Source organism: Athene cunicularia (genome assembly GCF_003259725.1).
Source record: "Athene cunicularia isolate RWA chromosome 3 unlocalized genomic scaffold, athCun1 chr3_part1, whole genome shotgun sequence".
Classification (NCBI taxonomy): domain Eukaryota; kingdom Metazoa; phylum Chordata; class Aves; order Strigiformes; family Strigidae; genus Athene; species Athene cunicularia.
Window position 1 is genome coordinate 62,648,929 of NW_020799097.1, and position 15,137 is coordinate 62,664,065.

The 15,137-nt window shown below is 34.3% G+C and overlaps 1 protein-coding gene across 4 annotated transcripts in view; it reads right to left on the reverse strand.

Moving 5' to 3' along the window:
• AHI1 (Abelson helper integration site 1) overlaps positions 1–15,137 on the reverse strand; it is a 95,337-nt gene that overhangs the window by 64,577 nt on the left and 15,623 nt on the right. For all 4 annotated transcript variants that reach the window (XM_026845729.1, XM_026845730.1, XM_026845728.1 and 1 more), the window contains exons 9-16: positions 13,543–13,728; positions 11,372–11,521; positions 9,067–9,199; positions 7,959–8,082; positions 5,425–5,654; positions 3,931–4,034; positions 3,215–3,333; positions 733–863 (exon numbers count right to left, since the gene is read on the reverse strand). In XM_026845729.1, coding sequence (XP_026701530.1) covers positions 733–863; positions 3,215–3,333; positions 3,931–4,034; positions 5,425–5,654; positions 7,959–8,082; positions 9,067–9,199; positions 11,372–11,521; positions 13,543–13,728 — 1,177 coding nt within the window. The remainder of the gene's footprint in view (positions 1–732; positions 864–3,214; positions 3,334–3,930; positions 4,035–5,424; positions 5,655–7,958; positions 8,083–9,066; positions 9,200–11,371; positions 11,522–13,542; positions 13,729–15,137) is intronic.

Below are 15,137 nucleotides of genomic sequence, written 5' to 3' on the forward strand. Positions count from 1 at the left end.
ATAGTTTTCAGACAAATTATGTAGTGGCATAGATGCAATATAGTTGGAAATGTGGAAAGAAATTTAAAACAAGATTGTTAGCTGCCAGTTTTAAAATATTTACTTTTTCTTTTTTAAAAATTATGTAATCATCATTGGAGACAGAGTACGACATCAAAACCAGAAAGTGTATTCTGCTAGTTGTACTGTTATTTCTGTCCCTTTTACCTCACCGTACAATGAAGATGACAAACTCTATATCTTACATTTGCTTAACATTTTTCCAGTAAGATTTTGGTAGCTATTTTGAAACTACTTGGTTTGGGGAATAATACATGAAGTAACCTTATAATTCCAAAGGTCAAAAATATTCAGAGTTTCTGACCACCCTTGTGAAACAGACAAACTTGTTCTCAAAAAATACCCAAATCCAAGAAACACAACAGAAAGACTGATTTGACTTAAAATATTTAAGACCCTACACATGGAAAGAATCACAGTACACAGAAAGCTGAGCTTCAGGTGCTCTATTCCTCCTGGATATTACAAATGCTACCTCTGCCTATTAATTACCTCCAGAGAATTAAATCTTAGAGATAATAATATCTACTTAAAAGGTGGAGCTAAGGCTTCAGGATTTAAGAATATCCTACTGAAGTATTATTCCATATCAAAAGTGCTTCAATAAAGCTTACAATCCCTTTCCCCCTCAGCCTTGACAACCCAATTTAAGACCATAAAATAATTAGTTACCTGTTTCTGGATTCCAAACATAAGCCTTTCCATCTTCACTTCCAGAAAACAGGAACGTACCACATGGTGTTATGGTGCTGTGAATCTTTTCTCTATAATTTGTGGCACCTATGTATTTCTTTGTAGCTAAGCTAAAGATAAAGAATAATATGCAAATGTAGCAGATACTTTCAGAACAGACAATCCAACTTCAGGCTAAAAGAATGTCAGTAGGCCATGACAGCCCTCAAAGACAGAAGACAGTAAATTTTAAAATGTGTTACTGCAAAAACAACAGAGATATGCTGGGAGAAATGCAGTGCAGTTAATGTGACAGAAAAACTATTTTAAACAATATTCTGAATAAATATACCCTACATACAATTAATTGTATTTGGCAAGCAAGAGAAAAGGATGCTTTAATGATCCCAGTGCAAAAACCATATTAGCCCAAATAAGAGTTTTAGCTGTGTGAATAAGAAAGATAGTATCTCTGAGATATCAAGCAGAAGAGCTCTGCAAGATGTAAAACTAACGTACATATGAAACCCTAAGGAGATGTCTGAACCAAAACCAAATCCCTGATCACATACCTGAGTGACAGGACAACAGCATTATCCAAAAAGATCAAAAAAGCAAGTTGAAAGAGTAAAGTTAAGAACAACTAGCTGTCAATCAAAGTGAATTGTGTTGATCTGTGACCTCCACCCCCTCTTTTCTCATGCAGGGAATGAACAGTTAAAGCTGACGTGTAAAATTATCACTGCTGGGTATCTGACCCTGTGGTTTATTGATAGACTTAAGCCAATGTAACTGTGGGCTGCAGTCAAAGCAGCAGTCCTGCTGCTGTCCTCTCCACCCTTATTTTCCCAGGCTCTCCTGCATTTCTTCTCTAGTGTTTGGGCAGCTATCAGATGAGTTAGATCAGATAGTTGATAAAAATGAAAATTAATCATTTGTATTTGTAGGCTGATTTTTAGTCGGATCAGTTCACTAATCTGACTTAACCCTGCATCAAAAGATCTCTAGAGCTGATAAAAGAAAATACTAGGAATACATGGCCAAAGGTGTAGGAGACAGAAGGAGATGACATGTCCTATGGATAAACTGGCTTAAAATAATTGAGAAATTGCACACCATATTAACCCTTTCTTAGAGATTAATATGCATGTTCATTTATCTCTCTCAAACTAAAATTCTGCTCTTTCTAGGAATAGTAGTCATAGAATACTATCTGCTTTAAAAACTACAGGTTCCCTCTGTTAAACCACTGATTTTATGCTTTGAATGAGTGGATAGTTTAGCCTTCTAGCATGGTCATTAGAAGTTATCATTTATGGTAAAAGATGAAGAGTGCAATGTAAGACTGGAAAATCTTCAGCAAGTTCAAGCATCCAAGCCAGTATATTATTTAAGTGAGATTTCCTGAGAGAGTTTATATATGTACAAAAGCATGTTCTATAAGAATGTAGTTTCTCACACTATGGGAGTGTAAATATAACATCCCCAGGTATTCTCATGCAGAACACAAGGGACCTTTGATTTTCTGCGTGACAAAGGGAGGAAGGGAACTCATGAAATTAAGGACAAATAATTTAGAAAGTGTCTTTATATTTTTAAGGTGACTTTCCAGAAGAGAACGTTCAGGTGCATCTTATTAACTGATACAACTCTTCTCAATTTCACCCAATGAAAGGACTAGAGAAAATGGACACAAATTGAAATATGGGAAATTTTATTTAAAATGAAGAAAAAAAAAATCTTTTTATTTTGAGGGTGAATGAACACTAGATCATGTTGCACACAAATGTAAACTCTCCATCCTTCAAGACATTCAGAACCCAACTGGACAAAGCTCTGAGTTACATGCTCTCATGCTTTGATTATTGGGGTTGAACTGGACAGTCTCCAATCTCAACAACTCGGGGGATTCTGTTATCTCCTTGGTTTTTATTGTACTTTATTGTTAAGAAATCATGTTCATAACTACTAAATATGAGAAAATCATCAGAAACTAAGTTAAAAAAATAAATATACCTGCTTAATATACCACAATATGTACCTCACTGCATTTTTCAGTATTTATAATGACAATCTTCATTCCATCATCAAAATACTCTTCCCACAGTCTTAACAATGAGAAACTAATGCACAAATAAATGTTATAATTTTACAGTTATTTTCATGCCCAGACTGCATTTTTAAAAGTGAATTGAATTTTTAGGAGACCAGTCCCTTCTCCTTCATGCCTCCTTAAGCTCCCAAGTAGTCTAGTAATTTCTTGGATATTCTATTGTAAAAGACTTACCCAATATCACACAAAAGGTCTGGAATACAGCAGTGGTTTGAAACGATTTCCTAACCCTAATATTGCTATCCTTGATTATTAGGTCATCTTTTTTCTCCACAACTATACATTTAATAATTTTATGGTACTTTATTTCCCCAAGTAAATTTTAAAGCAAAAAAGGAAATATGCATTTGTCACCAAAAATCTACTTACATTCTGAGATCCATGATTCTCAGGGTACTGTCTCTGGCATGGATTAATAAACGTCTTCCATTTGGATGCACCTCCAAATGATTTATTGGTGTTCCTTTAATATCATTTTCTTTTATTTCCTACAGAAAGAAGGAAAATAATGTAAAAAATACAAGTTTGTGTTTTAAAACTCACATTTTTACACATCATTATTCACTTTTCTCTTGCATTACTCTTTTTTGGTCCATTTTATTCTATTTGGTTAAAGAAAAAGTTTGTTCCTATATTAAGGCATTACATCCTTGGTAATCAACTTTTCACAACCACAAGGCAGATTCTGCTATGACATTGAACTTCTGAAACACAGCTGATGACAGAAATGCTGACTGAACATTAGGCCTCTAAGGTATGAACAAAGGCGATTTGTAAAGCCTGTGGTCTATTTTATTGTTGTCTCTAGAGAACAAACCTAATGCATTAGCACTTACATGTTAATACAGTGCTATTAAACCTCAAGCATTTTCATGTTTTATATATAAAAAGTTGAAAAACAACTCAAAAATTTTAAGTCAGTGAATCACAGCATGTTCTATCAGCACTTTTGTACCGCTATTTAAAGAAAATATACCTTTTCAGTTAACAAAGTTAATGCATTAAAAAAATTTGAATTCACATCAAATGACTAGATCTGGAATAGTACACAAAAATTACAATGCTAGTTTAAGAAACCTGCATACCTTATTAATCCTCCAGTGTTTAAACAGGTGGTGGGAACTTCCTTTGACAGATGTATCCCAAACTATTATCAGTCCTGAACTATCTCCTGAGAACATGTGGAGCCCTGTGAAATAATGTCTTATAAGTAGAATACCACCACACAAAAGAACTAATACAGAAAAGGATGTATGAACAAGAAACAATTTTTTTCTATTATTTTTGTGAATAGGCGAACACTAGTTCTTTCCTCTCTTTTGCTATGATATACTCACTGCAAATACATTTTGCTTATACCGCATGACGTAAGTTGATACTATAAATTTGGATTCAGGACATAAGTTAGATACCGGGGTGCTGAATATTCTTTTAAGTTATTCATTTTTACTCATATTCTAGAACCAGCCAAAAATGAGAATTTGTAGCTCAATGAGCTTTGCATGATAGCCTAATACTTACCTATACATTCACCAAGAGCATCTTGAACAGGAACAAATACTGTTTTCCACCAGTTTTTCATAAATTAAGTACAATTTTACAAAATTATTAAACACAAATTTATAAAAATGCAATTTTTTCCTTTTCACAGAACCTATTCCAGTGAATACTTCCAAAAACGAACAACCTGACTACTAATGATGTCACAAATACCAGAAAAAGTCAAACGCTTCCAAGTATCTTATTCATTCACCCATCTTCAACTCTTCCCACCCTCCACTAGCATACATCAGTACATCTCTCTCACTCACATTCAGCCGTTAATCTATCATTTAACATTATTCACAATGGTCAAATCTCTGTCCTTAACTCTCAGGTTTTCACATTCTCTGTCAATGTTGAGAAGTTCATCACCTTCCCACTTCTTCAGTCTAACATTATGATTCTCACAATCTAAATACTGCTACCTCATTTTTAAAAATCTTTGTATCGAGTTGATAACCCTGAATGACAATATGGTGGAGCTGTCTTTGCTACTGTTCTGATCATGCCATCTCTTGTTCTAAGAGTTCTCTAGAAGTTGGTTTCAGATTTCCTGATTCTGCTTTTAAATTCTTCCACCTAGAAGAATTCTAGCCAAACCTGCCTTTTTTCCACTGCTAGTCTTTGCACCTGCATCTCAATGCATTTGTCTCCTCAGGACAGTCGCATCTGTGCTTTATGTTCCACTAATTTTTGTTGCGGTATGTACAAAGTATTAGCTAACTAATAATAGCTAGTTATAGGGACAATTAAAACTAAACTATGACTAAAATTTGCCCAGTAATCATTGCCTGTTCATTACACATTTGTTTGCCTGTCACTTCTACGCTTACCTTTTCTGATTACTATCAAATTATATCAGGGACCACGTGTCTCATTGTGTTCATCCATACTAACATATTAATTGCAAACACAGCTAAAACTATTCCATTCTATTATAGCATTTCACATTGCCTCTATGAAATAAAGCAAACTAGTAACACTCAAGTTGATCTTCAACTGAAGACTATTTGAAAAAAGTAATACCAAGTACATACCTTCTGAATCAAAACAAAGTGTGTTGATGAAACTTTTGTGACCATCAAGCTCCTGTAGCAGTTGCCCATGAATTTCTTTCACATTTGCATTCCAGATTCTAATCACTGAGTCGTAACATCCTGTCACAACCAACGAGTCAGCAATTGGGTGGTACTTTGCAGTGTAAACAAATGAAGGATGAGGGAAAACTCTCACTGCAGATGCCGCCTGCGTTTCTATCTTCCACATTCTAAAATGAAAGGAGGTTAGGATACCTACTGTATAAAAGCAATCACATACGCAGGTTAACTGATGTCATAGTTTGTGCTGGTGGTTCTAGAGGCAAATGCCTGCCCCCTGTTTATCCCACTGATTTGTTCCATCTATATTTAATCCTTTAATATGGTACTTTCTAACAGGTATTAAGATATATATGCTACTTTACATAGTACTCTGTCTTCAAAATGAATTCATAACTATCTACTCATGGATATCTTGCACATTTTAAAATATATATAAAGAATTTAATGGAGTGGATCGGTTTCTTTTCTTTCAGGAGTTATAAACAAATTATTAAGACCTTCTGGGATATCAGTCATTTAGAAAAAGAAGAGAGAAAAAAAAGAAGGTAGAACGGAAAACCCACAAAGGAACATCTAGGACTAGTAAATATAAATAAAACCCCAGAAAGTTTTAAAAGAGCAATTACCTTCCAACACAGTGATTGTGATCTCAAGGGTGTTTTTTTCACATAAATTCAGTTCTTACTATTCATCTATTTCCTGTCCTTTACCACTCACAGCTGTAAGATCAGATTTTTCTTAGGAAGTATTTTCTGTTTGATGCTAAGCATTTTATTATTGAGCCTTGCCCAAAGTTGAATCCATAAAGAATGGAATGGTACCTGGATCATGAAATACAAGTGGGCAGCACATTTCAGACAGTGCTCAGTTACTATATGGAATTTAATTGTTTGAGTGCCACCCTTCCAGTTGGGGTGACTACTTCTGGTGGCTACTGAAGAATTCTAAGCTAACTCCGAGGCAAGTTCATTACAAAACTGCAATCCCTTAGAGTATAGCAATTAACTTGCAACTTAATGTGCAAAGGTCACAAGTAGTCTACCTACATTTTAGAATGGTTTTGCTCTAACAACATAGAAGTTAATTTATTGCTCCAAGTTAATAATATTAAAGCTTGGGAAGGCTCAAGGTTAACATGAAACACTACATCAGGAAGAATTCACATAAGTTCCCAAATTTCCCTTGAAGTTGCCTTAGAACTCAGTCTGAGTGATGATCCAAGTAACAAACGGGTAATAACTTTAAAGCAATGGGGTACCTTTTGGTCCTTATCCTTCAATTCTACCATATTTCAATGGCAAAGTGTTCCCAGTGCAAAAGGGAAAAAGAAGAAACTCCCTGCCTACACTCAGACTTTGTAAGGTGCTTAAGGCAATGGACAATAAACACAGGAACTAGTAACTCATGTAGTGACTATGCGTGCTACACAGAAAAGGAGGCAAACCACTACAGTTTCAACTTGCTGCCACAAATTCAAGAACTGAGGAACAGCTGGGCCTTCTTATAGGTAATATAAATGACTGAAATTTATATTTACTTCAATGTAAAAATTTTTTATTTCGAAACAGATTAAATAAGAACATGGGCTAAATTCCTAAAACACTCTTTTTTTATGCCTACATACAAGCAGCAAAAAAAATAAACCAACTCAGTTCCACACATACAATATATCATTTAACAATTCTTCTGGCATTTCAATTATGCAACTGCCTGTAGCATTACTGAGTTGCATAACAGAAACAACAGATAGGGATCTGAAGAGCTAAAAAAATGAAAAAGCACCCTATGAAAACCTATGAAGTTGCTCGTAATAGAATTGTATCACAGCGATATTTTCATGTATTTCTACAGTTTTTATGGTTTTGCTTTTAAACCTTGAACAGATCAGTATTTCAACTTTAACACTGCACTGAAGTACATTTTTTAATTATAGATGAAAATGTGTACACATTCTGTCTCAGAAATAATACTGTCAAATTTCATTTAGAGCAATTTAAGTTGAATTACTTAACTAACTGTCCAAAAACTAAAAAAAACCCCAAACATATGTATGTGCAGTGTGGCCAATTTATAGACATAACTCGAGTCTTAAACTTTCTGTTTCCTACCTCATGTTCAAATTTGCAAACTTAATACAGCATTCAAAATACAGCAATTTCTCCAAGGACAGAATATTCTGTCTCAGTGACTTCCTGAAATATAAAGCCTTTTGGTTTTTTGCTGCACTGTAGATTTAGATACTATGGTTTTTAGAAAAGCTTTGGTTTCAAATACATATACATTAGAAAACAATATAGTAAATACAGCATAAGTGATTAACTCCATCACAATTTTTACACTGCTATAGAATATCACAGTGTAATCAAATCTTAATTAAAACATTATAGCACAGTTTGTAACAAGACATGAAACTGGACCACTTTCTTTTCTGTTTCTGGTGCTATCTCCCAGAATATCTTCATCATACTGACCTGACAGTGCCATCAGAGGATGCTGTAAGAAGGTACTGATTGTCTTTTGACCAACAAAGATCATACACTATGTTAAGATGACCATAAAATTCTCTCAGGAACTGTCCAGAAGGAATTTCGTACACTAGGGAAGTTTAAATAGAAAAGTAAAAACTTTGTAAGTATTTACAATCAATTATATGAAATTACTAGTGCAAAATTTAGTCTAATCTTTGGCTGAGTTTCTGCTAGCATAAATAATTTTCTTTACCTTCTCATTTTCAGAGAACAAGATCAAATAGTTGCTAGATATGCATGGACCACAAGCATATACTTCCATCTAGTGGTTCATGGATGTCACGAATGTCTTAACCCATACGAAACAGTCTACTTGCTTTAAATTATTAGAAAGAGATTAGGATTATAATTTTTTTCTTTTTTTTAAATTTTGGCAGCTACTTGACCAATCTTTGAAATATATTAACACTGAGATAATTTTCTGGGGCTGTGTAATAAAGGAATCTAGGCTTACTGTTCCTTGCATTAAAACATTTACCTTGTGTACACGTAAAATACTGTTCTCTCTAAATCTCAACGTTCTTATGCAGGGTTTAAGAACTATGCAGTTGAGGCTATGGGGAAAAAGCAGTCCCAAATTTGAAAAATAATGAATATCTGTAGTTCGAAGTGAACTGAACCATGGAAGACAGCAGCCTCCAGTAGTCTCTCTGGAGATGATGGTGTTCTGGGTACCTAACTTTCATGACAGGTTAGGAAAAAACTTACATAAAAAGTGTGTGGGGTGGGGCTGGAAAAGTTATTTCACTTAAAAGTTTATTATCAGAAGATATGTTCCTATGCAAACTGATTTAGTTTTTTCCATTAGAACTCTGCACAGAAATAGTGTATTTCATACTGTTAAACTGTATATACATTGCCATGTATGAAAAGCCAGCTCCAACCCTATTAACTCAGAAAGAACATTTTCCCCAGTGCCTTTAATGCACAGAACAATTTGAAAAACACAATTATAAAAGAAAACCTCTAAAAAATCCACACCTTTTACCCTTTAATTTCAAACTACGAGTTATAAGAAAAAGTAAACAACTGAAACATATTTTAAACTTACAAACAATGGGATAGCCATTCCTTCCTGCACATGCTGCTGCCAGTGTTTTCCCATCATGAGAGAAACGAATACAGAAACAGCCTGCATCTCCACCTCGCAGTGAAAACAGATGCTTGTTCGGTATGCGGCAAGCCTAGCGTTTCAGGTAAAAATTGGGATTACACAGTTATAAATATTAACTACCCAATGCTTAAAATACATTTAGTTCCTGTCATGCTTATGTTTTAAAAAGCTACAAACATCTTAAGGGAATTTAAAAGAAAAATTCAATCTTCTAAAGAGAGACAGTTCTGTTGCATAGAACTTAGTCCACATCTAGTTTGTATATTCATTTCCAACCCATTATTACAGACAACCATAAGTTTTAAAAACCTAAGCAAATATAAAATTGAAGTAATTTCCTTAATCTTAAGAAGTGCTTATTGAAGACCACCATCAATAATATTAACTGTAGAGTTAGACTGTAAGCCAAGCTTGTTTAAGGAGTCTAAGCAAAACTGTTAGTAATTTAAATGATTGCAGTGTGAACTCAGAAGACTAAATCCAAGCACTCAAACCTTTGTTCTACCAAATCACGTTTAACATTCCTCATCTGTATTTTAATTCCTGATTTTTTTTTTAATAGCGATAAAACATTTTAAAAAATTGTACAGGTATTATTGTTCCCCCTCCTCTCTCCCAAAGTATTGCCTCTTTTTCACCTAAGGGCTTTTTCTCTTTGAACAAAATACAAAGTTTAAGGAGAATTAAAATATCCAGAGTAGTTATATGATTATTTAACCAAAACCTGATTGACCTTTATAAACAAAAAATGAGCATGAAGAGATTCATATGCATTTAAAAATATACAAATAGATCTACTTATGAAAAAATTGAATATACACTGTTTACTTCAGAATAAAGGTAAACACATCTTGTTATAAACTATATACGGAATTAAGCCTTATTATGCTTTTTAACCTCTCTCTAAAATAGAACATTACTATGTTGAATCAATAATTCAGTTCAGAACAAACTTTTTTTATTTACAGGTCATGCAGCTACAGTTCACATATCAAATAAATTTCATATTTAATTCATGTATCAAATAATTCATAATTCTATAGAATATTTTGGAAAAATAACATCATCCATCTGTATCAATGCAGACAGTTACAAATATATTGTGTTTCTTTAAAAAGCTTTAAATGTAAAACAATAATTTAAATATATATAAAGGAAATAGTAATTTTTAGCGATTATACATTTTAAAATGCACACATCTGCTTTAATATTCTTTGGCAAACAGTCATGCCACATCAGGCTAACCTTACTGCAACTTTTTCATAAGACAGCACATCACAAAATACATCACCGTTGCTACTGAAGTTCTTTAATATGTACATGGACTAGTCTAAGAATAAATTACCTGCCAAATTTTATTTTAATGATGACAGGCAAATATTCTTAGGATCACATTTCTCTTCGTTTCAATTGCACACTTACTTTCAGAATGGTAACTTTCTGAAAAGTAATGAATATTAACATAAATACAACTTTGAGGTATTCTGCCATTTTTGGAAAGAAAATTTCCAATGTAAAAAACAGACTGACCTATTCTTTACTATTTTATTATTATCAGCAAACATTACTGGGAAATAAAATTAAGTCCATGTATATTTAGTGTTCTTTTTGAAAGAATCTGTACAAGGCCTACAGTATGGAATCAAAATTAAAATCAACATATCTTTATATTATTCAAATTTTTATAGAACCATGAACCCACACTAATGTCGTTCTACAGAAAAATATTAAATCATTGTATGGACATTCTATATATAGTTGCAAAAATATTCCCTTTATGATTGCTAATTCCATTAGCTACAGTGATCTAGAAGTTAGGATGAAGTCATCAAGAACCTTCTTAATAAGGTTCTTCAATGAAAATTCCTTTGTTACACTCTAAAAAATAACTTTAACTGATGGAATGAAAAAAAAAAACAGGAAAATATATTTCCAGTCAAGCTGAAATCTCAGAACTGACTTCCTGTTTTACTTCTACTACCTGAATAGCCCAACTCTTTCAAATTACTGGAGAATTCAGGAGATAAAAATACTTGATTGTTCTGGGAAAAAATGGTTAAATCAAGCATATGTGGAAGAAGATAAACATCCTCTACTATTTCTGAGTTTCTTATGCTAGTATTGTTTAATTTGCTTTAATGACTGACTTGCTTCATAATACTTAGATCATAAAAATAAAGTTATGAAAATATAGTAGATCTTCTAAGTATTTTTCTTTAAAAAACAAAGAAAAACACCTCACCTGTCCAGGCAATCTTGTCCATTTAAACGGCTCCTTCTCCTGAGGAAAAGGTTCACATGATTTTTTAGATCCCTCTCCCTGGGGCTCACACAGAGTTGCACTACTTTGTTCCTGCTGAACAGCTATCATAGAGCGGAAAGAAGGAGCAACCTTAAAACAAACAAAACTAAGTATCATGAAAAAATATTATTAACATGAACACTGTAATATCTGAGAAGATTAAAAGGTATTTTTAACTTCAAATGCATTGCATTTTTACATCTGAAAAACAGAGATTAGTAAAGGCTTAATACATGAAAACTGCATAGTAAAAAATTAAAGTGCCAGCAAGCCACAAAGTAATCCAAGCTTCCAAAGTTGTGTCTATCGTATGGTATCAGAGATTTTTCAAATAATCAATATTTATCTATTTTTATTAACCATCTAGTTCAGTGAAAATTAGTAATACTCTACTACCTGGTGAACATGTTGTATTAAAAAAAAAAATCGTTTCAGTATGTAAATAGTTGCACTGACATTAATCTACCACTTTCAAGTCAAAAGATACTACCAGTATTGTGAACAGACTATGTTTAAGTGTTGCAAAGAAAAAGGAGGACATTTCTGATTTTTATTGTAGGTAAACCATATATACTCTCCAAACTTCTGTAAACACACTTACTAAACCTTACATACAAGTTACACCAAGCTTGAACACACAGGAAGCCTTAATGCTGTGAAGCAGCCTAGCAGCCCCATGGCTGAGGGGCACAGAGGCCACTAAGAACCAGCTATAGTTCTGATCAGTTTCACAAAGACAAGTCTCTTCAGAAACACATCTGAATACCAGGCAAAATTACTGTTTTCTTCCAGGCTGACAGTTGCTATTTATCCACTTCAGGGTGCATAACTGTCTAGGTTCCCACGACTAAAAAGTGAGGTTGGACACCTACCACTCAAGCAGAAACCAATTTACGAGTTTAAACCAGTTGCCCACACAAAGTCGTCTACTTCCATGCAAGATGCCCTGTTTTACCCAAGACATCTATGTTCATATCTACCAGCCCATGCAGAAGGTTTGGGAGACCTGGGCCCTTCTGGAGAAGCAGGAGACTAGGCAGGATCTGTAACAGATCTTAAATGGAAGCAGAAATGTATGCACAGAAAACTGTATCATGCCATGACTCTTAATCTGGAATTCAACCCCAGCCTTGGCAAATCTGCCACTTACCAGAACAAGAATGAAATAATATCCAAGTCAAGCATAGCTCAGAAAGCCTATGCAATTTTATGACATTACTTGAACTTCAAAGAGGACTGTAAAGTAGGAACAGCTATAAACCAGTGATAGCACCTAAACATACCCTGAAAGCATTCAGACCATGAAGACAGGCTCAGAATGCTTCCAGAAAGATGAAGCACAGCCGCTCAAGAGCACAGAATTCCTACCACTACAGAAGCTGACAGCAAGAGATCTGCAGATGTCATTCCAGTACACAGATTAGAAAAATGTCCCCAAAACATAGGAACTAATCCGACAGATTAGCTTGGTTTTGGACAACATCTCACTAGGTTTTCACAGATTAACCTTGATTGTATGAACAGTGAGCAAAAGAAAGGTTTATGAGTACTGTAAATACATATGGAAAATCATGTAATAGAACAATATTGCACTGTAGAACAACAAATGCTGTATTTATCTTGAATGCACATCTTGGCACATACCAATGTAAGCCTGTCTTTAGAGAATCTTTCATTTGAGAAAAAAACCCTGACTCATTATAGTTTGAGGGTGCAGGGCATCACAGTTAAGTGACTTATATCTTCTCTCACTTACACAATTTGCACACCTGCATGAGTCCAGTGACTTAAAAGGACATTTCTCCTAATGAGAAGGAGTATCAATCTCAAGAAAGTACCCTGAAAGTTTTCTGTCAATGGCAAAAAATACAAAGTTGCAGATAGGAAAGTATGCCTATTTTTCAAAGACAGTTATGAAGGGCTGAGTTTGGAACATGTATCTTAAGATGCGAAGTTCTTATTATAGTTATGTATTAGCTCTTTTATATACTGCATATAAGTACAACTTTTCTATACATGCATACAAACACACATACTCTGGTGTTCTAGCTAGTTCCTACTTTCTACAGAAGTCTGTATATTTGTAAATATATATAATATATTTAACTTACATGATCTGGCAGTTTTATGCCTCTTACGGTCACATATAAAGTTGATGGATAACGATTTCTAGGACATTTTGCCCACCAGTCATAAACCTCAACAGCATTCGAATGTGCCTTGGTCCTTGGAGGTGGGTAATATAATTGCAGACGGACTTTTCCATCAATGTTTAGAACTCCATTTGCACCTACAAGCTGGAAGGGTGATTAAAAAGAGGAAAAAGTGTGTTACATTAACATAAAAGTAATAAAAGTGATTATTTTTAATATCTTAACTACAGTATAAACTCTGAAATTCACTTCCCACTGGGGAGATATACCATCCTACTACACCTAGAAGTAATGAAGTAAGTATGTATTAAACACTCCCAGGATCAGATCATAAGATTAAATTTAGAGGGCAGCCTAGTTTTGACACATGCTTCATATGCAGAGCAGTAACATCCTGTATGTCGGAAGACCTCTGCAGTACCACTTTTTTTTTTTTTTTTTTTTTTTAATCACTACTTGCTGGAATCACTCAAATCTCAAAAGGACTGTTAATCCACAAAGAGTCTCTTTCAAATCTGCCTCATTTGAACAATGCAATGAAGGGCACTGGTAAGGCTTTGACTCAGAGCAGAAGATACTGCAAAGCAGTAACCACTCGATTCAGAGGAAATAACAGTTTTCTGTGTTGAACTAAAGAACAAGTGTACCTACTGCCATTAACACTGAGGACATTTCTACTTTGACTAATACTGATGAAAGGTTAATGCAGGCAGATGCAGTAGGAAGAACAGGCCACAATTTCATTTGCACTGAATGCCTGGATGAACAGTTCCCACCAGCTATACACCCAGACGGGAACCAGACCTCTGATTCCAGTAGATTAATCTTGGGCAGAGCTGAGAAGAGACTCTGTATGGAACGATATGGAGGTCTCTCTCCCTTCCCATAAACTCGCAGTCCATTATCTTCTCCTGTATTTCTCATATTGTGGACTGCTCAATGGCTGTCAAGATCTACCATCCACTGGGGTAGGTGTAAAGGAACAACCCTCAGGCAAATTAAAGCTTGTCAGCTCTCAAAGGCCAAACTGGCACATTCAAGTCTCTCCTAAAAGGGCAAAAAGGTACAAGTCGTGCTGGCTAAATTACATGTATGTCGTTGCTGCAGCATTTCAAACTATGCAACTAAAAATGACAGGTATTTTATAATTAGGCAAGGGAGTCTTCGAAAAGACTGACCCACTGAAAATGTCATTAGAATACAGAATAGCTGAGACAGAGAAATGAGTGGATTTATCATTTTCTTTGTACAATCTCATGAACACGCAGAAAACACTAAGAGAAAAACCCCTTCTGTATTTTATGAACAAAAATTTTACACATTCTGTACTTTCTTGAAAAAATACATATTCTTTATTGTCAAGCTTGTTACTGTGAATTTTATGGGGCAAAGGAAGAGGGAAAGGAGAGAACAGTCAAGCAAGCAAGAATTTATTTTTCCATCTGTTGCCTGGAAAGATTAAAAAAAAAATCTTTTCCCACTTAGTACAGTTATCATCTTAAATAATTGAATAAAAAGATTCACAAATTTTGTTTCTTCATTTAAATATTTAC